At 41.0% G+C, this 26,069-nt stretch overlaps 1 protein-coding gene across 1 annotated transcript in view; it reads left to right on the top strand.

Annotated features, from left to right (window-relative positions):
• LOC125238465 (attractin-like protein 1) overlaps positions 1-25,721 on the top strand; it is a 42,096-nt gene extending 16,375 nt beyond the window's left edge. The window contains exons 8-27 of the mRNA XM_048145823.1: positions 1,120-1,262; positions 2,531-2,643; positions 3,419-3,568; positions 4,910-5,018; positions 7,963-8,074; positions 8,985-9,092; positions 10,840-10,987; positions 11,950-12,019; positions 13,306-13,418; positions 14,481-14,606; positions 15,049-15,125; positions 15,737-15,851; positions 17,733-17,977; positions 19,265-19,434; positions 20,125-20,274; positions 22,010-22,235; positions 22,928-23,138; positions 23,393-23,498; positions 23,953-24,136; positions 25,115-25,721. Coding sequence (XP_048001780.1) covers positions 1,120-1,262; positions 2,531-2,643; positions 3,419-3,568; positions 4,910-5,018; positions 7,963-8,074; positions 8,985-9,092; positions 10,840-10,987; positions 11,950-12,019; positions 13,306-13,418; positions 14,481-14,606; positions 15,049-15,125; positions 15,737-15,851; positions 17,733-17,977; positions 19,265-19,434; positions 20,125-20,274; positions 22,010-22,235; positions 22,928-23,138; positions 23,393-23,498; positions 23,953-24,134 — 2,674 coding nt within the window. The 3' untranslated portion in view covers positions 24,135-24,136; positions 25,115-25,721. The remainder of the gene's footprint in view (positions 1-1,119; positions 1,263-2,530; positions 2,644-3,418; positions 3,569-4,909; positions 5,019-7,962; positions 8,075-8,984; positions 9,093-10,839; positions 10,988-11,949; positions 12,020-13,305; positions 13,419-14,480; positions 14,607-15,048; positions 15,126-15,736; positions 15,852-17,732; positions 17,978-19,264; positions 19,435-20,124; positions 20,275-22,009; positions 22,236-22,927; positions 23,139-23,392; positions 23,499-23,952; positions 24,137-25,114) is intronic.
• Positions 25,722-26,069: the final 348 nt, after the last annotated feature.

The raw sequence follows: 26,069 nt of genomic DNA on the forward strand, positions 1-26,069 counted from the left end.
CCCAAGATTTGGCGTAGGCACTAGTTTTACGAAAGCGACTGCCATCTGACCTTCCAACCCACTAGGCCTTGTTGGAATTAGTCCGGTTTTCTCACGATGTTTTCCTTCACCGAAAAGCGACTGGCAAATATCAAATGACATTTCGCACATAAGTTCAGAAAAACTCATTGGTACGAGCCGGGTTCGACTCGCGACCTCCGGATCGAAAGTCGCACGCTCTTTTTCTTTATGGTTCTGAGGTACGTTTTTTTCTTAGACTTTATCTGACTATACGGAGCAATGGCGGCTGGTGAAAATTTCTGGTGAGAACACTGAGCTAAAAGAAAGCTACCTTACCATTAGGTGCTTTACTAGTAATCAATTTTAGGCAAGCCGGTGGGAATCGGCTTGTATGGACCAGCCGCTGCTGATACGGAGTTACATATGTGTTTGCTTTATACTCACTGCACTGACTGTGAGATTATTATTGTTATTGGGAGCCTGTCTTGGCCCACTGCTGGGCAAAGGCCCATTGCAATTGCTTGTTAGAACAATGGGCTAAGAGTCGAAATTAGAATATTACTTAGCCAATATAGATTTAGTTTATGATGCGCAAAGTAACGACTGATTCCATCGATTAATGGACTGTTTCAAGAGTTGAAGTCTTCGTTAATTTTTCCACTTTTTCCTATTATTTACAGATTTATTTCTAATAAAATTAGTTTGTGGTTAGCCACAAAATTTAAATTTTGAAAAAACCCCCGACCGCGACATATTAGACAATTTTCATGAAACATGGCTAAGAACACCCCCGACTTACTCAGCTTTCAGACAAAAAAACTAAATCCAAATGGGTTCATCCGTTCGGGAGCTACGATGCCACAGACAGACACATAATACACAGACAGACAGACAAATAGATAGACAGACACGTCAAACTTATAACACCCCGTCGTTATTGCGTCGGGGGTTAAATATAATGTCAGGCCGTCCTTTTCGCACTATTTTTAAGTGCGAAAGGAACGAACCGGTGTGATAAAATTTATCGAACTAGTGTGCTACGCCGCAGAACTAAGTCAGTAACCCTCTTGAAAACCATCAGAACTAAAATCAACCTAATCATGTTTTCTATTGCTACAGAGGCGAACTGGCAGGTCGAGAAGGCCGCGCGGGAGAAGTGACTAACGAAGTATGGCGGCTCAACTTGGCAGCACCGATGCTGCAATGGTTGAATGCTACCCCCACTATATGTGGGAACAGGCCGGCACCTATGAAACATTGTGGTAAGATCTCCCAACTATTTATTTAGTTTTTTTTTTCTTAGCCTATTGGAGTGTCCCACTGCTGGGCAAAGGCCTCTCCCCTGGCTCTCCATAATTCCCGATTCTCCGTTACTTCCGGCCAGTTGTTTAGGAAGTCGTCAAGGTCGTCCCGCCATCTTTGCCTGGGCCTGCCCCGCCCACGCTTTTTCGTCGGCATCCACTTGATTTAGTTAGTTAGTTTTTCAAAATTAAATGGCTTCATTCCATTGGGACTATTTTGCCAGTGTGATACGAGCTAATTGTTATTAATTTTGGTACGGTAAGTACAACAGTGTACGGTGAGTTATCACTTGTGAATTGATAGCTAGATTTTATAAGAGCATGTGGACTACCGGCCGTTGACGACAAAAAAGTGGCTAAACGCGTTTTGAGATTAATTCTTCATCAGCTTCTCACTACAACATTAGTTTACTGCATAATAAGCTGTCGATATTACACTTTAAACAGCATTCATGAGCAAAAGAAAAATAAATTATTCACGACACGAGACCGCTAAGATGGCGCTCGAACCGGAAGAGCAACTATTTATTTAAAATGAACTACTTACCCCCTTATTGATAAACGTTGACTAAAGTTATCAAGCCGATAAAGTTCGTTTGTCCCTTTCCGACGTATTGGTGTGATAGAAAAGGATAAACGAACTTTATCGGCTTGATAACTTAAGTGAACGTTTATGAATACAGCTGTTAGATTAGAACATAAAGTCGTCGCTCCGTTTTGCCGTGAAAGACGGACAATAGTTATTTGTTATACAAGGGGACAAAGTTGTATTTTAACGCCGAGTGTGGAATTGGAAAACGAGGAAGTGAAAGGATTCTATAGTTGAACCACGAGCGAAGCGAGTGGTTCCAAAATAGAATCCTGAACTTCCGAATTTTTTAACACACGAGAAGTAAAATACATTTGCACCCGAGTGTAACACAAAACTTTTCTCCTCACTATAGCGAGGAAACTAAAACGCAAAAAATGCGTTTATCACTGCTTCCAGTAGTTCCACAGGTGGTAAATCATCTTTATTACTAGATTCACCTACTTTTATCAATTTTACAGCAGTTAATTTGACTTTATTCAAGGTCAAATTACTTTATCCACTAGTGGATAAAATGCGTTTTTACCCTCTGGTATTAAAGGACAAAACACGTGTTTCCGAGTTAGTGAGGGGAAAACAAAGAGACACACACTTTCCCATTTATAATATTAGTATGGATTAACTTATTGAATTGTTGCAGGTGGCCTAGCCGTGTCTGGTCACACAGCTGTGGTAGTACGCTACAATGACAAGCCAGTCATGCTTGTCTTTTTCGGCCATTCACCACACTACGGCTATCTTCACTTGGTACAGGTAAGGGCGCTTAATATCTGTGCTTGTCACACCAAGTTTTCTTTACTGAAATTACGACGACCGGTCTGGCCTAGCGCGTAGAGACCCTTCCTGCTAAGCCGCGGTCCCGGGTTCGAATCCCGGTAAGGGCGTTTATTTGTGTGATGAACACAGATATTTGTTCCTGAGTCATGGATGTTTCATATGTATATAAGTATGTATTTATCTATATAAGTAAGTATATCGTCGCTTAGCACCCAGAGTACAAGCTTTGCTTAGTTTGGGGCCACGTTAGGAAACTTTTTGCACTACATCTGGGAGCCGATTTTTGAGTCTCACTGTCATTAAAATATCGGTTGAAAACAGTGAATTGCCTATTATTGTCAGTGACAATTTTCTGAATTCGAACGCCGTGAGACTCAAAAATCGGCCCCCTGTACTTAGATTAGGTTAGAATAGATCAGTCAAATTTTTTAAGTTGTTTGAATATTTTTGTGCGCAAAAAATAGATATGTACCTAATTATTTGAGAATATCTTGTGTGATACAGCCCGTGAGATTTCAAAAGTACCTTTACCGGTACGCCGGGTACCTCGGCGGTCGAGGTGGTGTAGCGGTTTATCACGTGAGCCGCGTTAGCTGGAGACCCGGGTTCGCTTCCCGCCTTCGCCACCAGTGGGCTTGATCGCTTTTTCTTTAGTGTATGGTATCAGTTTATAAAGCCCACCCTTTCGGAAGCTCGCACACTGGGCGCGCATATGACGCGTACAAAATCAAATAAAATTGTTCTTTTTCAGGAGTACCACATAGAAGAAGGCGTGTGGGTGTCGGCCCCAACAGTGGGCTGGGCGGCGCGAGGAGGCTTCGGACATTCGGCAGTCTTGGACCCTCTTTCTGACCGCGTATTTGTACATGGAGGCCTGGTGTCTCAAAGCGAAGCGGCGCAGGTATTTTCAATCTCTAATATTCATTTTAAGATGTAACCAGACCCTCTAGCACAACTTGAAGTCGCGCTTGATGTATGGTCTCGCGCGCGACAAGGCAAGTTGTGCTAAAGGTTCAGGTGAATCAACTTTTTCTTGCCTGTTATTGCCATGGTTACGGTCCCCTGAGTCACGCTGGTTATGCAAAATTATGCTACTGAAATTATGCAAGCATGCATGTAGTCCATGTTTGTAGGTGGCAAATTGATGAAAAAGCTTGTTAACACCAGAAAAATGCATGCATTTGCATAAAACCAGCGTGACTCAGGAGACCGTAACCATGGCAATAACAGACAAGAAAAAGTTGATTCACCCAACCATACTGTACAGTGCGTTGTTACTGCATTCAGCCAACCATTGTACAGATGTAGTGCGAAAAGGGTTTCCTTCGTATTTTTCCGGAAACGTTCGTATTTGTCATGCTAGTTCAGTCAATGTCAGAACATCTTATACTGAGACTGACTGAAATAGCACGACACGTTCGTACGTTTCCGTAACAATACGATGGAAAATCTTTTCGCACTCCATCTGTAGTTACTGTAATGTGTGTAATTTACGTTGGCAAAGTTGCAACAGTCAGTGGCGTTACCTAATTTGGTGTAGTGTGTGTAATAACTCATACACACTACAACGAAGACTACAGCACAAGGCCGCACTGGTAGGGTCGCCATGTGGTGTTGGGCGTAGAAGGAAACAAGTCGGAGTGAATATAATGAATTAAATAACGTGTACATAGATTACATAACCTTAAATACTGTCAAAATGTCAATTTGCCTCATCATCAAGGAGTCGTTGTAACATTTTTAACTCCTTTGTGGTCTGTGAAAAACGTTGCTAAAAGCTCGGCCACGCATGCGCGTTTTGAGAGCGTAGCTAACGAGCGCGGATTGCGAGGGGAGCACGCGCCGCTGCGCTATCAAAACCCTCTATGTTTGACGGAGGCTTTATACTACTTAACATAATAATAACTTTTTTTTCTTCAAAAAATTCATTTTTGGCTCAAGCTTTTATCGCCGACTGTACCTTTCTTTCAACAGTCGTCTACTGCTCTCCGAGACGTTTCTAAAAACCCCTTACTCGATGCGGATACAACGTTTCATAACAGAGTTCCTATGACCACCTTTCTACTTCATCATCAGATCAGTTCCATGATACCATAATATTGCATTGTCACGTGATTTACATATGTGAGCTCAATCGATCAAATTTAGCTTCTACATTTTACCCAAACTAACATACTAACAAGGCAAGTTAAATAAGATCTTGTAAAAAAGCGCTTACATGAGATACTCTTATTTTTTCCAGGCGCCGTCAGCAGCTCTGTATGAGTATGAGTACAAGAGAAGAATATGGCGGCCGCTGCCTTCAGCGCCCACGCCTAGATATCTACATTCCGCCATTATTTTATCTCCAGGTATGTCATGTCGAACATAAATACATACAAATACCAGATATTTATCCACCTATACTTCAAAAAAAAACACTATCACGTATATAAGTTCCGAGAAATTCAGTGGTATCAGCCGAAATCGAAGAAGGAAGGTTTACAACCACTGCTTCTTTGCTTACCCCTTTGACAGATAATAACAGAGAGTCGTCTCGCCTATTCTAATCTTAAATGAAACGAAGTATAGAGCATATTATGAGCCTGAACTGCTCGAAGCACAATTTAGGGCCAGATGCATCAACCACAGTTAGAAGTTCCCATATAAAAACATTTAGCCACCGCTAAAAAATCGACCCTTGGACAACCGGATGTAAAAAACAGTCAAGCATTGGCTTAAAAAATATTTTTCAGTACAGATGGTGTTTTTTATACGCACTAGTGCGAGAAGTGGTTCATTATATGTCAGGTCGAATTTTCGGAGAGCCATCTGTACTGAAAAACGTCGTTCGATACACGTGCGAAAAGGAAATTCGTAACTCGTGTCGATTTAAAACACTCCCTTCGGTCGTGTTTTAATTTATCGCCACTCGTTTCGAACTTCCTCTTTTACGCACCCATACAACCATTTCAGTCGCAAAATCTTCAAATCAGTAACTAACTGTCAAATGTGACATAACGCGTGGTAACGTCGTGCAAACAATGCGACCGTATTGATACAATAACAAAATGTAGTCGTCGTGTGCACTCGTTACGGTAACAAAATATGTACGAATTTGTGGCTGTCAATGTCACTGTCAGAATGACTTTTAACGACACTTTATTAGTCGACGTTTGCACACATAACGGTGGCTGTCATTGTCACTGTCAGAACGGTTTCTGACAGTGACATTGACAGAATTTGTACACACATGTGTAGGTCTGATTACCGAACTGCTCCTAAACCACTGTATCCGCAAATGACAATCTGAAATACGAAGGTTTCTCAAACTGTCTTGTGAAGTTGTGGACTGGTTGCTTTGAATCATTTAAATATGAGCGAATTAAATAATAATAAACGACGACGACCATTTAAGCACTCTTCGACATTTTATAGAAATGTGGGAAAGTTAAGAAAAGTGCAGAATGATAATACAAATAGATAAGCACTTTATAGTTACTTAATGTATTAAATATATAATTTTTAATTCTTATTGATAAAAATGAAGTGTAGTGTTGCTTTACACAATAAAAGTAGGAATCAAATGAAATAGAGTATTTACTGTGATATTAATAGAATTTCTGTTGCGCAATGATAGTTTTTTTCAGTACAGATGCTGCTTTTTTTAACGCATTAGTGCGAGCAAATCAAGCAATGATTCATTTCTTGTCTGGTCGAAACTCTTAGCTTAGATTTAGGTACTGAAAATCGTCGTACGATACACGTGCAAAAAGGACATTCACAACTCGTGTCGATTTAAAACACTCCCTTCGTTCGTGTATTAATTTATCGCTACTCGTATCGATTTTCCTCTTTTCCGCACTCGTATCTACAAGTATTTGGTTTGGGTTACAAAAAAAACACATTATTTACTCTACTACGTTTTATTTATGTCTCTTTAACATTACAAATTTGTAGACACTTATCTATACAAAAATCTTGACAAAAGAAATACAGATCGCTGAAATGAATGTTGATAGTAATATTAATGAAGACTACTTCAACAAGTATCAATTGTGAAATGCCGCAAAATACTAGTTGCTCTATAGAAGACCATAATAATATGATCCCCGATCCTTTACAACCCAGCAGCTCGGTACGCACGTTACAATTTTTTTTTAATCTTCTTTAGTGAGGGCAACTGAGTACGACGGCATATTTAATTGTTTATAAAGTTTGAGGATACCTGGAAAAAATTAATACAAGCCATTTTGAAAATATAATAAATATTCACTGCTTTCGGTCACGCGTGTACGCTGCGACCATTTTGCGACCGTTTGTCGACCGTTTGGTGACCGTTTGGCGACTGTTTTTTACATGGAATATTACCGTCTTAATCCATATTTTAACAACTTTATTGGTTTTCTAGACATTATTTTTATTATTTCAGTATAGTATATGCACCGGAGCACTAAAACTTCACCAATCAATATACATAACACGCAAACACCGAGTAGTCAATAATATTATTACTGGTTAAACTGAGGTAAATTGATGGCGCGTTGATAAATTTAGACTTATTTTATGAAATCACTCGAGCAATTTAATTGGCCATGGTAATTAGCCCACATTATATTACAAATGCAAACAATATTTATCTTTAACAAATTCTTACGCCATTACATTTTAATGTCAAATGATTTTATTTCTTTTTTACTATGACGTCTCTGACAGTCGCCATTTGAAAAGAATGAAATGAACGAATTATTTTGGGAAAGTAGTCGCCAAACGGTAACAATGTGTGCACGCGTAGTGCACACTTCTGTCACTTCTGTGACCATTTGTGCCTGTTACCAATCGTCCCCATTTGGGTCGCCGCGACTAAACGTCGGCCGTACTGCGACTAAGCATTGAGACCCGAAGACCTGTGTGTACACAAAATAGGAGGATTTGCGTAGGAACGGCGACCGATTATGGTTATATGGGCACTTGTATCGAAATGTACTATTATGCAATGCACGAAATAAAACACCACATAATTAGAAGAAAAATATGGACAGTAGTTATGTTTAAACATAATTTTTATTTAATAAGTCAAAGAGAAAGATATAAAGTAAATGAATTGACCGTGACGTCACTCCTCAGTATTTCATAGTAATTCCGTATTAGCATATTGTTTTGACAGTTCTTAAAAAGAAGCTGATTTGACTAGTAGGAAACTAGCCTATTTCACCCCGCATGTGACGATAGCCTGTATTTTTTGGTATTTAATCAAATAAAAAAATTCTACCCTCATAATGGAAGTAAATATCAGTAATATTTTGTTTTTCGCAGGTATCATGTTAGTGTTTGGCGGTAATGCGCATAATGACAGCGCGGCGGCCGCCGTCAGCAACCCCGCCGGTTCGCAGTGCTACTCGGCCGGCGCTTTATTATACGATATAAGGTATGTATTTACAACTAGGTTTACCAAGTATAACTATACTTGTCTAGAAAAGTAGATAAAACATATTTTAACAGGGAATTTTGCTTCGAGACACTAAACGACCTCGCTCCGCACTCGGCCGTCAAATCCTTTGCTACCCTTGCGCAGTATTATTGCCAAAGACGCATCATAAATTCTTCAATCAATTGCCAAGAGTGGTAAAACTTGAACAGTGTCATGTGCATGTGCTGCTATGTATTTACACTAGGAATTAATATCAAGAGAAGTAGATAAAACATGTTTTAATAAAGGATTTCCAGCCTCGTGTCACTGAACGACCTCGCTCCGCACTCGGCCAGCAAGTCTTTTATTTGCACATTTTTTAAATTATTGTAATATTATATGAGGCTACGTAATATGCGTGTTCTTTGTGGTGACATTTACGACATTAGTCGTTGTTAGTAATTAATACTGAGATTTATTATGTTTCCGTAGGAGCATTTTTAGAATTTTGGACCCCCCAATTAGCGTAAGTTGTTAACAAAAATTGACTCACTGTCAGTTTCGTGGCGATAATTAAGCATGAAATTTGTATAAAAATATTGTTTTTGTGTTAATTACATAAACTTTAAGCGATAATCTACATTCAGAATGTGAAAAAAGTAAATTTTTAGACAGATTTTATGCTTATTTATCGTCAAACTGACAGCGAGTTAATTTTTGTTAACAACTTACGCTAATTGGGGTGTCCCAAATTCTAAAAGTGCCCGTAATTATGTATTTAAATGTTGGGTTTTTTAATACTGTATGAGGTCATACTAGAGAAGAATACGAAAGAATCATTTTGAATAGAGGATTGGCAGCTTCGCGTCACTAAACCACCTCGCCGGACCCTCGGTCGCTAAATGTGAGTGATGTGTGTTTGTGGCAGGTGCGAGACGTGGCGCACCGTGCCCACGCCGCCGGGCGCGGCGCGCGCGGCGCACGCGGCCGCGGCGCTGCCCGGGGCGGCGCGCCCCACCGCCATGTTCTACGGCGGGTGAGTATCCTTCTAATACCCCCCCTAGGAGATTGCCAGCCTCGTGTCCCTATATGACCTCGCTCGGCACTCGGCCGGTAAATCACCTAATATCTATTTACTACAGTTTGAAGTTGAATAATCTCTAATTCGAGCAACCCTAAAGGTTTAAAATGACAATAGGCTACTTGCCTCCTAGTCAAATCAGCTCCTTTTTAAGAACTGTCAAAACGAATTTGAACGACTTGCTATATATGGAATTAATATGAAATCGAATTGAGTGACGTCACGGTCAATTCAGTTACTTTACATATTTCTACCTGACTTATTAAATATAAATTGGATTTAAAAATAACTTCTGTCCACGTTTGTCTTATAATTATCTGATGCTTTATTTCGTGCATGGTATAAAACATTTTATTTCAAGAATAGTCAAGTTCCCTATTATCTACTTCCAAATCTCGAATGTATTATTGAAATGCTTGTGATGTTTTATTAAAGTCACGTGATTGTCAATGTTGGATAATACACATTTTTTATCCTCTTTCCCATGGTTTTTACTCATTTTCTAGTATTCGCTCTGCTGTCAGAAATTGACACGACTTAAAAAATTTTGCTCAGCTGAAATGAAATGAAATGAAATGAAATGAAATGAAATGAAATGAAATATGAAATGAAATGAAATGAAATATTTATTTTCCAAGTAGGCATATTACAATGCGCTTATGAACGTCAAATAAAACTACGCTGGCTCTAACCCTACGCCTCAGCCTCGAGAAGATTTCAGTCCCCCCTCAGTTGGAGGAGGGTATCCACTATGGGACCGGCAAGAAACTCGGCGGGCCACTTCTTTTCAAAACATTACATCTTATATTTAACATGCATTAAAAAAAAACAAGATACAATTTAATAAGCAAAAGTATTCATAAAAAAAAATATTAACACAAGAAATTATACAAAGTACAAAGCTATTATGATTATTAATAAGAGATGTTAGAGATGTATAGAGTCTCTAAGTGTCAAAGTACATCTAAAAAAATTATACATGAAGAAAAAAACCGAATAACTAAAATAACTTTAGAGTTGTAAAAGACTCTTGTTGTCTTAAGCAAAGGAAAAAAAAATATATGTATACTTAATCTACTTTTTTCCTTGGAGATCTATATGGTCTCCAAGAGTCAGAAAGAAAAATAAACAAACAAGGACCGAACAGAGTGCCTCAACGTAATCTCATTCAAAATTAATGTTACATAGAATAGCATAGCCCCTATTAGCTGAAACAGACCGGTCTTCACAAACAGCACCCGTTCACGAATATGGCGCGCATCTCAGCCATCGCCTCCCTCAACCTTCATTCACAAGACACACATTCGCTGAAATCACACATTTTATTGATTGACTGTGTACGAGGGGATGAAATGTCTAAACTCTCATTATATATTATATTATGTATATGTTCATTCTTCCGTAAAAATTGTTCAACTCAACATATAACTTAATAACCTAACCTAACCACAAAATTAAAATTTTGAAAAAAAAAACCCTGACCGCGACATAGTAGACCGATTTTCATGAAACATGGCTAAGAACACTCCCGACTAACTCAGCTTTCAGACAAAAAAAACCAAGTCTAAATCGGTTCATTCGTTCGGGAGCTACGATGCCACAGACAGACACGTCAAATTTATAACACCCCGTCGTTTTTGCGTCAGGAGTTAAAAACTGAATTAAATGCCATACACTTAATTTTTTTTCCTAATTGTCACAGTTTCGACGGCCGGCTCCGTTCAGACGCGCTTCTCTTCGAAGCGGGCTCGCCCTGCTCGTCTCACACGAACGAATTAGCGTGCGTGGCGAACGCGCAGCATGCGTGCCGTGCGTGTGCGTGGAACTCGCACGAACGCATATGCGTGCCGGTGAGTGTAACGATTTACCTTATTTGTGTCATATTACGAACGAGCTAGCGTTCGTAGCCGGTGAGTAACTATGGCCTGTTAGCACACCTCGGAGAATGCCGATCGAATATATGAAAGACTTGCAGGCGTCCATAGGTTGCGGTGACCGCTTTCCATCAGGCGGACCGTATGCTTGTGTGCCACCGACGTAGTATTAAAAAAAAAAGAAGCACGTTCCCACAAACACAGTCTAAGCTCGTGTAGGCGAACCTGTACAGTGCGAAGTAGTGCGAAAAGGGTTTCTTTCGTATTTTTCCGGATACGTTCGTATTTGTCATGCTACTTCAGTCAATGTCATTACATCTTGTCTTTATTATATAGTGCTGTCAATGTCACAAGAGTGAGCAAGCGAGTTTAGCGTGCGTGGCGAACGCGCAGCATGCTTGCCGTGCGTGCGTGTGAAATTCGCTCGAACGCATATGCGTGCCGGTTAGTCTAACTATATTTATTAAAGCAAGCATATGACGAGGGCCACGGTAGGTACCCGTCTCTAATTTTAAGAATATTATGAATAAATAAGTATGAGTACTTAGTACTTTCAAAATGTCTATTATATCTTTATTTCCTGCTACCCTAAGGTTGTCTGGTAGAGATCGCTTACAGCGATAAGACCGCCTGTTGCTACCTATGTTTAATGTCTGCTATTTGTAATCTGTTATCCTTGTGGTGCAATAAAGAATATTTACTTACTTACTTAGGTAAAGTTGGGAAATAATGGGTACATACTGTCACGTATTTGCCCTGCTATTCGTTACACACAAATGAACTTGCATGCGTGCCGTCCGTGTGTGTTGAACTCGCATGAACGCATATGCGTGCCATTGAGTTTAACTATACAAATAATCCGTGCCGATAAGCCATTCATAAAACTTTCCCCAAATTCAAAATATGTAGCGGTTTACAATAAAACATTTTGTTGACAGTTGGAGACGGCTGGCTGGAACCAGTCGTTCGACGGGACGATGAAAGCCTGCATCAGTGAACCTGTGAGAGGTAACAATGTGTTTTTTCTTCCATTATTCATACTTTAAATCATTCATAATTTTTAAGATTGAATTGCCAAGTGGATTCGAAACCTAATGAAACCGTGGTGTTTTTTTTTGTTCGTGTAACCTACCTGATACCATAAATTAAATATAACAAGATCATACCATCCCATACATTAAAATGCGACCGCCTAAGACCGCGCTTACACTCCACCACACATAGATGGCGCCACAAAAAAAATGTCTTCTAGCTTTCGATTATACTTATAGATGGCGTTAAGTGTCACTTTTGACATAGATTTACGGCTCGGAATTGACACTTTATATCTACAAATAATCGGTGGCAACAAGCCATTTTTTGTGGCGCCATCTATGTGTGGTGGAGTGTAAGCGCGTTCGTAGGCGGTCGCATTTTAATGTATGGGATGGTATGATCTTGTTATATTTAATTTATGCTGATACTCAACTGACTCAGCCGTAAGAATTGGCGAGACGACTAAAAAAAACGAATTATTCCGTCAGTTAGATTATCAAAGAATTTTAGACACGTATTTTTTCTCGTAAACGAAATATGACGACGGTACAGTGCGTTGAAGTTTCGCGTGACGTCACGCCTAGGTACAATTTTTACTTAGGTAGTGACGTTACAAGCCCCCACTCCGGAACTTTGATGCTCTATATCTTTGTATTTTTTCATTATTTAGAAAAAGCGAAAAATATATGTTCAGTATTTTTGGACGATCTAACTGACGGACTAAATAAAATGCCATTTTTTTATGTAGTCGTCATCCCTATTGCAGTAGCATGCGATTACTATTACTTTTCTTTTGAATACTAATACCAGTATTAGACTAACATTTCTTTGAAAATTTGGAAAGTATAATTCTCCTAAATGTTTGAAACAGTAGTCCAGACGGCCTAGCTAAGGTTGCAAATCCTATCGCTTCGACAGCTAGCTTATTGCGACAGTGACAGTTGTTTGCGATCCACGGAGCGAGACCGATTGACCACTGGCTCACGGGCCCTGGTTGAAACTATAACATTGTTATTAACCCCCGACGCAAAAACGAAGGGGTGTTATAAGTTTGACGTGTCTGTCTGTCTGTCCGTCTGTCTGTGTGTGTCTGTCTGTGGCATCGTAGCTCCCGAACGGATGAACCGATTTTGATTTAGTTTTTTTGTCTGAAAGCTGAGTTAGTCGGGAGTGTTCTTAGCCATGTTTCATGAAGATCGGTCCTCTATGTCGCGGTCGGGGGTTTTTTCAAAATTTTAATTTTGTGGTTTTTTTTTCAGATGTTCACCGGTGTCGCTCAGCGAATAGTTGTGCGGCGTGTACGGCCGCTAAATGTGCGTGGTGCGGCTCCTGCCAGCCTGAACCTCAGCTCTGTAGCCGGCTCTGGCCTAAGGTACATAAATAAATAAAAATAAATATTGGGGACACCTTACACAGATCAACTTAGCCCCAAACTAAGCAAAGCTTGTACTATGGGTGCTAAGCGACGACATACATACTTAAATAGATAAATACATACTTATATACATAGAAAACATCCATGACTCGGGAACAAATATCTGTGCTCATCACACAAATAAATGCCCTTACCAGGATTCGAACCCAGGACCGCGGCTTAGCGGGCAGGGTCACTACAGACTGAGCCAGACATACATTGACAGTAGGGCATTTCTTTTTTTTTTGACATTTTTTTATTTTGATTTTATTAGAGAATTTTAGGTCAATTGTACTCAGAATCACGAGTACTTTCAATCTCACTGGGAGATAAAAAGTGTCCCAGAATTTCCATACATTTTTCTTACTTTCCTCTTTTGTTACCCCACACAATATGTACGGAAAATGGTAACAAAGTAAGAAGAAATCGTATCCTGGGACAATTTTTTAACTATTAGGATTGAATTCTGAATAGAAATAGCATACATTTTTTCAAAAATATCACATTTCATAAAAGTGGCAAAAAAAAGAAATGCTCGGTAGTGGAATGACCTACCATCTGAGGTGTTTCCCTTGCGCTATGGCAAAAAGGTCGGCGACGCATAACGGCTCAGCCACGATATTAGTCTAAGCATTAGTGACAGCGGTGAGCGGCGGCCTTACATTAGAGCGAGACACAGCGATGGGACTTTTCATTCGCACGTATGGCTGCCGCTCACCGCTGTCGCGCTTAGACCAATGTCGTAGCTGGGCCGTAAGTGGTTCCTCTGATCTTTATTTCCGTGGGCGGCGATTACTGCTTCCCATCAGGCGTCTTGTGTACAATAGACATTAGAGACAGTTTCCAATTTGACTTAGAAAACTGTGACAGAAATAAGCTACATTGAATATTTCATAATTTACTGCTGTTTAACTTTGAACAGTCCTTTAATTCCATTAGTTGTACTGGCCCTGAGTTACATTAACATACTCACGACACGACTCATAATAGTTTATTTTAACATGTTTATTTCCCCAACAGATGGCGCTGATGGTGGACGAATGTGCTACTACAGGAGAGTTAGCAAGAGACGCGTGCGCGCGCTACCACTCTTGTGCAGCTTGTCACGCGCATCAGCAACATCATCACCATTTATCTGTACATTCGGTAAGTCTATGGCGCTCTATTTTTAGAAATCGACAGCTTCGTGTCGCCATAGGTTCCCAATAGATGACGCTGATGGTCGAATTTGTAAGCACAAGAGATATAAGGAGCAACCCAGTATTAATTCCGACGTGCATTAAAACACAAGCACTTATCTGTACGTACTCAGTAAGTATAGCTATGTAGTATGACGCTGAAGGCTACAGTCTCGTGCTGCTCTAGTTTACCAACAGATGGCGCTAGTCGTAGACGAGTGCGCAAGCACAGTAGATTCGATTTAACGAGTTCTGACTGCGACGCGCATTAGTCAGAACTCGACACCACATCCATTTCGAGATTCACGTATGAATTATTTTGCTATGAATATAATTTTTTTTCATACCCGAAAATATTTTATTGTTGGATACTGAAATTATGAGCTGATACTAAGCCTTTTTTTTCTCAGAGCTCAGAAGAACGAGCTTGCTATTGGGACTACGAATCGATCAAATGCAAGCCGGCCAACTCTTCTGACGATATCAGGTTAGTAAAGTATAAAGTAAAGGAAAAATATGGTGATTTTGATTATTTTGTGGTTCTACAATAAGTTTGCCAAAAAATCATTACCTTCTTAATGTCCTTTGTATTTTACAAGAAGGAACCACAATTCAAGTCGATGGAGTAGTCATTACATGCGATAAATATCGGCAATTATATACTCTGTCAAACAAGTCTGTCAGTAAATAAGAACAAAGAAAACTATATGCATCCTTTTCTTTAGGGTGCTAGAGTAAAGGATACCTATAGTTTTCTTTGTTCTTATTTACTGACAGACTTGTTTGACAGAGTATAGCTACGCTGGCTAACCCTCATATTATCCGATCCGATATCGAATATTGAAAGGATTTTAATTGAAAAATCCAAGATGGCGCCTGTAATTAATGGAATATCGGATCGGATAATGTGAAAACGCACAGACGCATCGCAATATGAGATCGGCAAGAAATACGACATAACTCTTCAGCACATTATATACATACAGGCGTGGAGTTCCATGCATAAAGAGTCATTATTGCACTTAAAGCATAAAAACCCTTTTGTAATAGAAATACACAAATAAATGACCTAAGTTGGCCTTGATCTTTTATGTTTAGGAGTGTGGCATCAGCCGGACCTTGCACAGCGCCGTGTGCGACATTCCATACGTGTTCAAATTGCACGTCTGAAGAGTGCATATGGTGTGCGTCTACCGGCCGATGCGTTGACAAGGTAAGTTTTCTAACACTTCTGGTGTTTCGGGTGTCCATGGGCGGCAGTGATCGCTTATCATCAGGTGACCTGTTTGTCCGTTGGCCTTTATCGCATAAAGAAAGAAACAGGTTTAGCAAGATGTAATGGTGAAGTTCAGATCAGATCTAGTCACTTAAAACACAGAAAACCTTTGACAATTGAAGTGGGTAGGTTGGGTGGTCAAAGGAAAACAAAGTCTCTTAGCAGAAAAATATTTATTAAAAACCTTAACTTGGGAAGTATCTAACTATGTAACTCGTATGTCTAAGCACTGATCAGTACGTGTGAATATTGTTTTAAATATCAAGGTCACTTTTTCAATGATAAAAAATGACAGGCGACATACGAAGGATTAAGCTGACTACAAAAAAACTCGCACCTCCCTAGGTGAATGGTTAAGTTTGGCTTCGTTGAAATCATTGGGTACTGTAATGAATCGTCGTGGTACGTGAAACTGAAGACCTGTGTTGAAGACTTTGAGGTCAAACTTCTTAAACAATAAGTTCACCTACCTCTGCTGCGTCGCAGGCGCATTGGTCAGACCAAACGTCATGCGCTTAAAATGATAAGTTCCGCGATTGGGAATGTAAAATGCGGTTTTGTCACGATCGTGTTCCACTATTGGAATTTGCCACTAGTGCCTCTCGAGAAGCACGTTCAGTAGTTGTACGTGTTCTATTATTGAAGTGAATCTTCTTATGCAATTTCCTGCCAAATTAGACTCTTCCGCGCCTCAGACTTCCTGTCAACTGAGATTCAGTGTTGCCAACTCGAGTTTTGGAAATACTCGTACTTTTATTTTCACATTACGAAGTTTCACTTCTTCCGCTCGGAGGGACTCCACGCATTACTTATACTCGGTCAAATAAGTAAGAACAAAGAAAACTATATGCATCCTTTTCTTTAGGGTGCTAGAGAAAAGGATACCTAAAGTTTTCTTTGTTCTTATTTACTGACAGACTTGTTTGACAGAGTATATGTACTTGATGAGTTGTTGCGCTGGTGGCCTAGCGGTAAGAGCGTGCGACTTTCGATACGGAGGTCGTGAGTTCAGACCCCGGCTCGTACCAATGAGTTTTTCGGAACTTATGTGCGAAATGTCATTTGATATTTTCCAGTCGTTTTTCGGTGAAGGAAAACATCGTGAGGAAACCGGAGTAATTCCAACAAGGCCTAGTTACCCTCTGGGTTGGAAGGTCAGATAGAAGTCGCTTTCGTAAAACTAGTGCTCACGCCAAATCTTGGGATTAGATAGATATATAGATAGAATACTCTTCATGGCACACCTCAGCAAAAGATACAGTGGAGACAAAACAAATTATTATAAATAGAGGCAGACAACAGACGGTCTTATCGCTAAAGAGCGATCTCTACCAGACAACCTTTACTTAAGTTTAGTAGATTAGTTGTCAGAGCGGACCCCAGGCTCCATCCGAGCCATGGCAAATGCCGGGATAACGCAAGGAGGATGAGTGTACATCACTCAGTTCAACCTTACTTGTCCAATCATGTAAACAAACACTGTTGGAAAACATTATCTCACTTTTCTCTGGAATTGCACATTAACCATTACTAAAAATGTTATTATACACTTAAATAAACTCACAAAGTATTGAAATCAATCAAAAAACCACTGAAAAATATCATTTCTAAAACGATTTTCATCAATAGTTGCAATTACGAACGGATCACATCAAAACCTCCTGACATTACGAAGTCTAGATTGTCTAAGAGTCGTAATGTTGGGAGTTGGGATGACAACTTATCGTTAGGAACGATCGATCACATTTAACGTTTCGTGATACATGATAGGACAAGTAAAGATGAACGGACTGTAGTTGATGAGTTGTATTGTATCAGAACGCGTACGGCGCGTCGTTCCCGCTGGGCGGGTGCCGGCTGTGGTCGACGTCGAGCGTGTCGGGCGGCTGCGGCGCGGCGCACGCGCGCGCGGGCTGCGCGCGCCACGTGTCGTGCGCCGCCTGCCGCGCCGAGCCCGCGTGCGGCTGGTGCGACGACGCCGCGCGCCCGCCCACCGGCCGCGGCCTCTGTCTGCCTGGTGGGGCTAGGAGGCCGCATGAGCCGCACGTCTGTGAGACTTCAAGGTCAGTAGAATACAACGTTCGTGGTCAACGGTGGACGCATGCGGCTGGTGCACGACGCCGCGCGCCCGCCCACCGGCCGCGGCCTCTGTCTGCCTGGTGGGGCTAGGAGGCCGCATGAGCCGCACGTCTGTGAGACTTCAAGGTCAGTAGAATACAACGTTCGTGGTCAACGGTGGACGCATGCGGCTGGTGCACGACGCCGCGCGCCCGCCCACCGGCCGCGGCCTCTGTCTGCCTGGTGGGGCTAGGAGGCCGCATGAGCCGCACGTCTGTGAGACTTCAAGGTCAGTAGAATACAACGTTCGTGGTCAACGGTGGACGCATGCGGCTGGTGCACGACGCCGCGCGCCCGCCCACCGGCCGCGGCCTCTGTCTGCCTGGTGGGGCTAGGAGGCCGCATGAGCCGCACGTCTGTGAGACTTCAAGGTCAGTACATTGATTTAAATCATTTTCTCTCATTGGTAAAGAATGCATTCTAAAGCAGGTATATATAAGCAGGTAAGCAGGGATATGGGGTTCCGTGCCTAAAAGGAAAGAGGGGGAAGGAGGGTGGCGCATGAGCCGCACGTCTGCGAGACTTCAAGGTCAGTATAAATCACAATAATACAGCGTTCGTGGGCAACGAGTGACGCGCGCGGTGAGCAAATGGTATGACGACGTCAGTTCAGTCACTTCGAAGTCAGTTTTGCTCCATCTTCAATCATTATTGTTATTTAGAGCCCGTCTTGTCCCACTGCGGGGCAAAGGCCTCCCCCGATTGCTCCACTAATCTCTTTCCAGTGCTGTCTGACTACTCCTCCAAGAAGGAATAAAATTCATCCCGCCATCGCTGACGTGGTCTATCTTCAATAAGGACATGTTGAAATAACAAGACACGTTGTTATCGCACTTGAAAAGCTACATATTTCCTTGTACATCCAATTTATGCAAAGGTCGACAGTCTGCGACTCAACTTGGACCTAACTCCTAAACAAATCGACAGCCTTCGTAGACAGCTTTCGCTATGTAGCCACCAGATGTTGGAATAACATTCCCCTCCATTAACCTGTAAGTCAATTTTTTAATAAACGAAATAAATGTATACTTCAACATAGATTAAACGAGAAATGCCTTAAAATTGAGATAAGTTATATCTAAGCATTCCAAACATGTAGAAAACCATTCCACGTCCACCACTGTTGTTTTTAATTATAGTTTGATTTATTGAATTTCCAATCTGTTTGCTATTATTATTGACGTGACTTTTAAGTAATTTGATATCATTTTCAACTACAATCTATTTCACAGGTGGTTCTTCACCGACTGCCCCCGCTGCCAATGCAACGGGCACTCAACCTGCGACGAGAGGGAGGGAGATAGATGTATACAGCCCTGTGGTGCTAGAGCAGTAGGGCTGCACTGCGACACTTGTGCACCGGGACATTATGGGGACCCGCTCAACGGGGGCACTTGCAAACGTGAGTACAGACAGTGCGTTTTCTCATTATCCGATCCGATATCGGATAGACACATCCACAGGGATAGACAATCCTATATCAAAAGGAGTCGTTGTCCCGAAAATCAATAATACCTATGTACCTGCTTATATAATTATGTTATTCTGGTTGTAACACTGTAATTAAGGGTATTGAAATTGTTTATATTATGAATTGTATTACACATTGTAATGTACTAATTTTTGTTGACCTGTAAATTTTGTTATAAATTTACCAATAAAGAAATCTAAATCTATAAAAATCTTAACACCGTGATGTAGAATTAGTGCGAATGGTGGTAGCAAGGTCTCCGTATGGTGTGCCAGGACAAGGCTTTTATCAATTCAAAGTGATGCCACTTGGATTGATAAAGGCCAACCAAACACAGCAAACACTCATAAATAAACTATTCCCATCAGGCAGACAATTATGGTCGCCCGATAAATGATAAAACATCTGGCGGTTCCTATCGCAATTACTAATAGTGCGATAGGGACGGCCTGATATTTTATCGTCTATCGCACGACCATGCTACCCGTGCTGATGTACATGCACTTTGGCCAGTTTCTATCTGTGGAGTCTTGTCATTGGCTCGTTGCTTCTATGTTTTAAACCTCTTTAAAACTTCTGGAAGTTTTCCTAATAAATGAGATAAAATAATGTTTGTTTCAGCTTGTGAATGCAACGCCCAAGCTGTTGCATGCGCCCCCGACACTGGCCGCTGTTTTTGCAGCACCAAAGGCTTAGCCGGCGAGCGTTGTGATAAATGCGACAATAGTAATCACTACCACGCCGATCTGTACAACAAGGGAGCTTGTTATTGTGAGTATAGTTCACTAGATGGCACTGTTAGTCTTAATTTGTGCCGGTAGATGGCATTTTGGCAGCATTAAATCGCGCTATCGGCATTTCTTTGTAGAAATTAAGGTGTTGACTATTTAACACCACTGTTTATTGTCAACTACATCGACACGTAAAATATAAGGTCGAGAGCGCTTACTATTTATAGTTTAGTCATAACATTAACCGACAGAGGGCGCTGTATTTTAACCACAAAGCTTTGCCAGCGATAAGTGCGACAAGAGTAACCACTACCACGCTGATCTACCAAGGTAGCTTGTTACTGTGGGTATAATTAGTATAGTTTTAGTTCGTAGTTGACGCCGATAGATGGCGCTCTAGACACTGGCCGCTGTTTAATGCAGCACCAAAGGCTTGGCCGGGGAACGTTGTGATAAATGCGACAGTAGTAACCACTACCACGCCGATCTGTACAACAAGGGAGCTTGTTACTGTAAGTATAGTTCACTAGATGGCGCTGTAGACACTGGCCGCTGTTTCTGCAGCATCAAAGGCTTGGCCAGGGAACGTTGTGATAAATGCGACAGTAGTAACCACTACCACGCCGATCTGTACAACAAGGGAGCTTGTTACTGTAAGTATAGTTCACTAGATGGCGCTGTAGACACTGGCCGCTGTTTCTGCAGCATCAAAGGCTTGGCCGGGGAACGTTGTGATAAATGCGACAGTAGTAACCACTACCACGCCGATCTGTACAACAAGGGAGCTTGTTACTGTAAGTATAGTTCACTAGATGGCGCTGTTATACTTAATTTCTGTCGGTAGATGGCATTCTGGCAGCATTTATAAATCGCGCTATCGGCATTTCTTTATAGAAATTAAGGTATAGACTATTTAACACCACTGTTTATTATCAACTACATCGACAGTGTCGACACGGTACTACTATAAGGTCGAGAGTGCTTACTATTGATAGTTTAGTCATAACATGAACCGATAGAGGGCGCTGTAGTTGCACCAAAAAGCTTTGCCAGCGATAAGCGCGACCATAGTAACCACTACCACGCTGATCTGTACAAAGGAGCTTGCTATTGTGAGTATAACTAGTATAGTCTTAGTTCTTAGTTGATGCCGATAGATGGCGCTGTAGACACTGGCCGCTGTTTCTGCAGCACTAAAGGCTTGGCCGGCGAGCGTTGTGATAAATACAACAAAGGAGCTTGCTATTGTGAGTATTATTCCTTATTTTTGTCGTTTTTCTCAACAGATGGCTCTGCGACAGCGGTTAAACGCGCTTTCGGCGTTTCTTTGATGAAACTTAGATTTTTTCTATAAAAGAAGTTTTCAATTGAGTTAGTTACTAGATGGCGCTTTTCTTAGTATTCATTTCTATCATAAGATGGCGTTGCTCGGGCGTTTAATCGCGCTTTCAATGAAAGGGTAATTTTACACAAGCCGATCTGTATAACAAGAGAGCTTCAATTAGGTAAGTCCCAATAGTTGTTCAGATATGGCGCTCTAGACGGATGTCACTGTTCCTACTTTGGATAAGTCTTAATTGTTATAAAATAATTGTTAATAAAGATTTAAAAAAGTCTTAATTGTTACCGATAGACGCCTGTCTCAACAACAGAAGCTTAGTCAGCGAAAAAATCTCAAAATTTGCATTAAACTAAATATGTACATATATAAATACTACGAGTATATAGTGAATTAATTTTTAATTTAGTTATCCTATCTGTTTATTTTGTTACAGACGACCTAGCCGTAGACTACCAATTCACGTTCAACCTCTCAAAGAAAGAGGACCGACACCTCTCCGCCATAAACTTCAGAAACGCACCAGTGAAGGCGGATGTGGACGCAGACTTCAGTATAACGTGCTCGGCGCATGCGCGCATGAACCTGACGGTTAGGACGCGCGCCGAGCCTGGAGAGAGGACGCTGTTCGCTCACGTCAACTGCACCAACTTCAGATACAAGTTAGTCCCGTTTTACATAACACTTCGGCCCTGCACGGAGCTCGGCCTTTGGCCTTCGCTGGGGTTCGAACCTCACTTTTTAAACACTTTTACCATTGTTCTAATGGCGTTGCTTACCCGCAGCTCGGTTTGCAGCCTCGCGCGCTTGGGAGCCTCTCAGGAACGCGAAGCTCTGCTTTCAATATATAGTTACTATGGGGGTTGTACAAGTAATATACAATATATGTAGTACAAGTATCTTGAGAAGCTCACACCCGCCTCTAACCCGCTTTTACCATTGGATCTAATTTAAACTCCAACTTCACCATAGCACGCCTCTCGTGTAACGCTTTGGGTGCCTTTCAACACAAAAGGGTGTTATGCTTTGTGTGCAATAAGGTGCGTTTTAATCTGATATTACAACAGAAATTCGTCTTTATTGCTGATGAGCTCCTTTTGGTGCCTGACCAGAAATATATGACGCGCCATGTTGCGGAATATAATTTCAACTATTCTCTTCATTTTATACTGAACTGTCACCGCATACATCAGAATAACAGCGACATCTTGGCAGACATAATTGCTGGTCAGACTTTAGCTATTATTACGTGTGCAGTGTCACATATAGGTATCGTTGCAGTAGACAAAAAGTCTATTTCACCAATTGCATTACATGAGTCCAACCTAATTGACCGTAGACCCTTTCATTACAGATTCGCGAAGTCCGACCACGCTTTCGGCGTAGAGGACAACGTAACTCTAACCACATTCTTCGTATACGTGTACGACTTCAGACCGCCATTGTGGATTCAGATATCCTTCTCGCAGTACCCGAAGTTAAATCTGCAACAGTTTTTCATCACGTTCTCGTCGTGTTTTCTGCTACTGTTGCTGGTTGCTGCTGCGCTGTGGAAGATCAAACAGGTTGGTGCAGAGATTTTGTACGGAATACCCACCCTAAAACCTAAATAATCGCGTCGCGTGCGATTCAAGAGGAATTTTCTCCCACGGACGCTCTAGCTATAGAAACTTCAGCGACCTGCTGAGGTTGTTAAAGCTACAGTATATCATTTTTTAAATAGTGCAGGTACAGGTTCTACAGAGCAACGCGCATGTGATGACTCATGTATCTGCATGTTTTCGTCAAGCCCCCACTAATTTTATTTCCTTTTTTACAGAAATACGACTTGTACAGAAGAAGACAGCGGCTCTTCGTGGAAATGGAGCAGATGGCTTCCCGGCCGTTTAGCCAAGTCTGTGTAGAGCTGGAGAAAGGGGGAGCAGGTAACTAAAATATATACTTTTTGGTTATATGTTACTTGAGTTCACCATTTTGATGCAAGAATCGAAACATTAAAGTTTAGTCGAAGTACCTTTACTATATATATTTTGATCGACAAATAACAATTTAATTTGAAAACTATAATTTCCTAGCCTTTGTTATTTTTAAAAGTTAGAAAAATATAACATTTGCAAGCAAGTATTTTAACTTGTGACATTTGAAAGTGTTCGTGGTGAGGCCTACTTAGAGTTGTGCCGTCCCCAATGACGTTCTCCGGTTTGTGAGAGAACATTTCCCATAGTGAAATGAGAACACTTTGTATAGGCCTACTTATATAAAGCATATTCATACTTTCTTAATCGTTTTGCCCATTATATTGACTACAGTCATGCTTTTAGAGCTTGGAACACAATTTTCTGTTCCTATCAAGAATAAATTACTAGAATTGTTTTACAGGTGCAGGCGTCCCGGCGCCGGTAGCCCTAGAACCGTGCCTAGGGTCCCGAGCAGCAGTGCTATCTCTGCTAGTGCGGCTGCCCACCGGTGGGACGGGCCGCGCTCCGCCCCTGGGCGGGCTGGCAGTCGCGTCAGCCCTAGTCACGCTAGGCCACCACGCGGATCACAAAGCGCGTCGCTGACCGTACGTATCACTACTATATCTAGTATTTGTGACAAGTGTCTAGGAATTCTGATTTTAGAACAATATTCTTGCACCGATTCGTCGATTAAATGAACACATCTATCCAGTGTCAGTGACACTAGAGCCGTGCCTCAGTCCGCGTTAATTATCCAAGCAAAACAGCTCTCTAATATTTTTGAAAAGGCACAGTTCCGCTGTCTTTAGAGAGAGTTTTCAATACTATGCAAGTTAATGCTGGAACAACATCCCTCCACCGATTGTCACTTAACATGTCTATCACTGTATCAGTGACACTAGGGTCCCGAGCAGCAGTGCTATTCCTACTAGTGAGTAAGTATTTTAGACATCTATCGAGTGTCAGAGACACTAGAGCCGTGCCCCGGTCCGCGTGCATTATCTAAACGTAACAGCTCTCTAATATCTTTAAAAATACACTGTTCCACTTCATTTAGAGACAGTTTTCGATAGTGTGCAAGTCAATGCTGGAATAATATTCCTCCGCCGATTGTCAAAAGTATCAAAACTGAATTGACGTGAAACTCTTGCATACATTATTTATACAAGTCAATTTATAATAGCTGTCACGAATACAATTAACAAAATTTTAATTGTATGAGTAACACCCGTAAACTGAGCGCTTCTTTTTTTGTCTATATTCTTTATTTTGATATTTTTAGTGAATTTTAGATCAGTTCTACTCAGTGGGACTATTTCAGTAAAAGAAAAAACGTATCCCAGAAATTCCATACATTTCTGTTCCTTTCCTATTTTGTTACGTACATACAAACTGTATGAAAAATGGGAAATATTAAAATATAAAATGGTAAACATATATAAATATATAAATATTCAGTAGAAATAAGTAACAGCGTAACACAGCGCTGACGAATTATGTTTGGGTGTTTGAATTGTCTCGTTGATTTTTTTTTGTCGCAGAAAACGTCAGGTTACCTATAACATAAATTATTTTTGTTTCAGATCAACCAACACCAATGTATATAACAAATATGTAAATGGTGTATAAAGTGCTCAAACAATACTCAATACATGTGACTTTAAGTGTTCCAAATGTGTCCACTTTAAAATGTGACGTCAACCGTGTCGACTTAAGTGTTTCGAACGTCGCTGTGTCGACTTCAAAGTGAAATACGTCGCGCTGTCGACTTCAAAGTGCTTCGAGTGGCGTCGTATGGACTTCAAAGTGAAATGTTACATAAACTAAGTGAAATGACATTAAAAAAGTGATATATACGGCAGTTTTAGTTTAGTGCGCTTCTCGGCGTGGTAAGTTATACATCGCAAATCTTACATATTGTAGCGTTTGCACACTATTGAATCCCATGAACGCCTTATGCGACCCTTTATATTAGCTATCAATTTAAAAAAGGCATACATCATTTCAAATACGAGGCCCCGATAGTACTTGAAACTTAACAAAAAGTCTTATAATGTTTGCCTTTTGTTATCTAATTAGGATACCTTTAAATTAGCACGCGTTGTTGCAAACTGCAAACAACTTAAAGCGAAGCTATACTCAAACAAGTCTGTCAGTAAATAAGAGCAAAGAAAACTATATGCATCCTTTTTTTTAGGGTGCTAGAGAAAAGGATGCCTATAGTTTTCTTTGTTCTTATTTACTGACAGACTTGTTTGACAGAGTTTAAATACAATCTCGAGAAATGGTGTGGCCAGGTATATATTTTTTCACTCACTGTCTCAATTTCTATCGGGTCTTCTTATTTGATATGGAGTGTACTTTTGGGTCGACCAACTAGAGGTTGTGCTGTTGGTTATCCTAAATATCGTAGGGCGGATAGAGTGGAGGTAGACCTTCGTGAGCTCGGCGTCGGCGAAAGTTGGCGCGATGCCCCTCAAGACAGAGCAAGGTGGCATGCTCTTGTGTTGGAGGCCAACTCATTTTAGGTCATATGCC

The sequence above is a fragment of the Leguminivora glycinivorella genome, chromosome 23 (genome assembly GCF_023078275.1).
Source record: "Leguminivora glycinivorella isolate SPB_JAAS2020 chromosome 23, LegGlyc_1.1, whole genome shotgun sequence".
Taxonomy (NCBI): domain Eukaryota; kingdom Metazoa; phylum Arthropoda; class Insecta; order Lepidoptera; family Tortricidae; genus Leguminivora; species Leguminivora glycinivorella.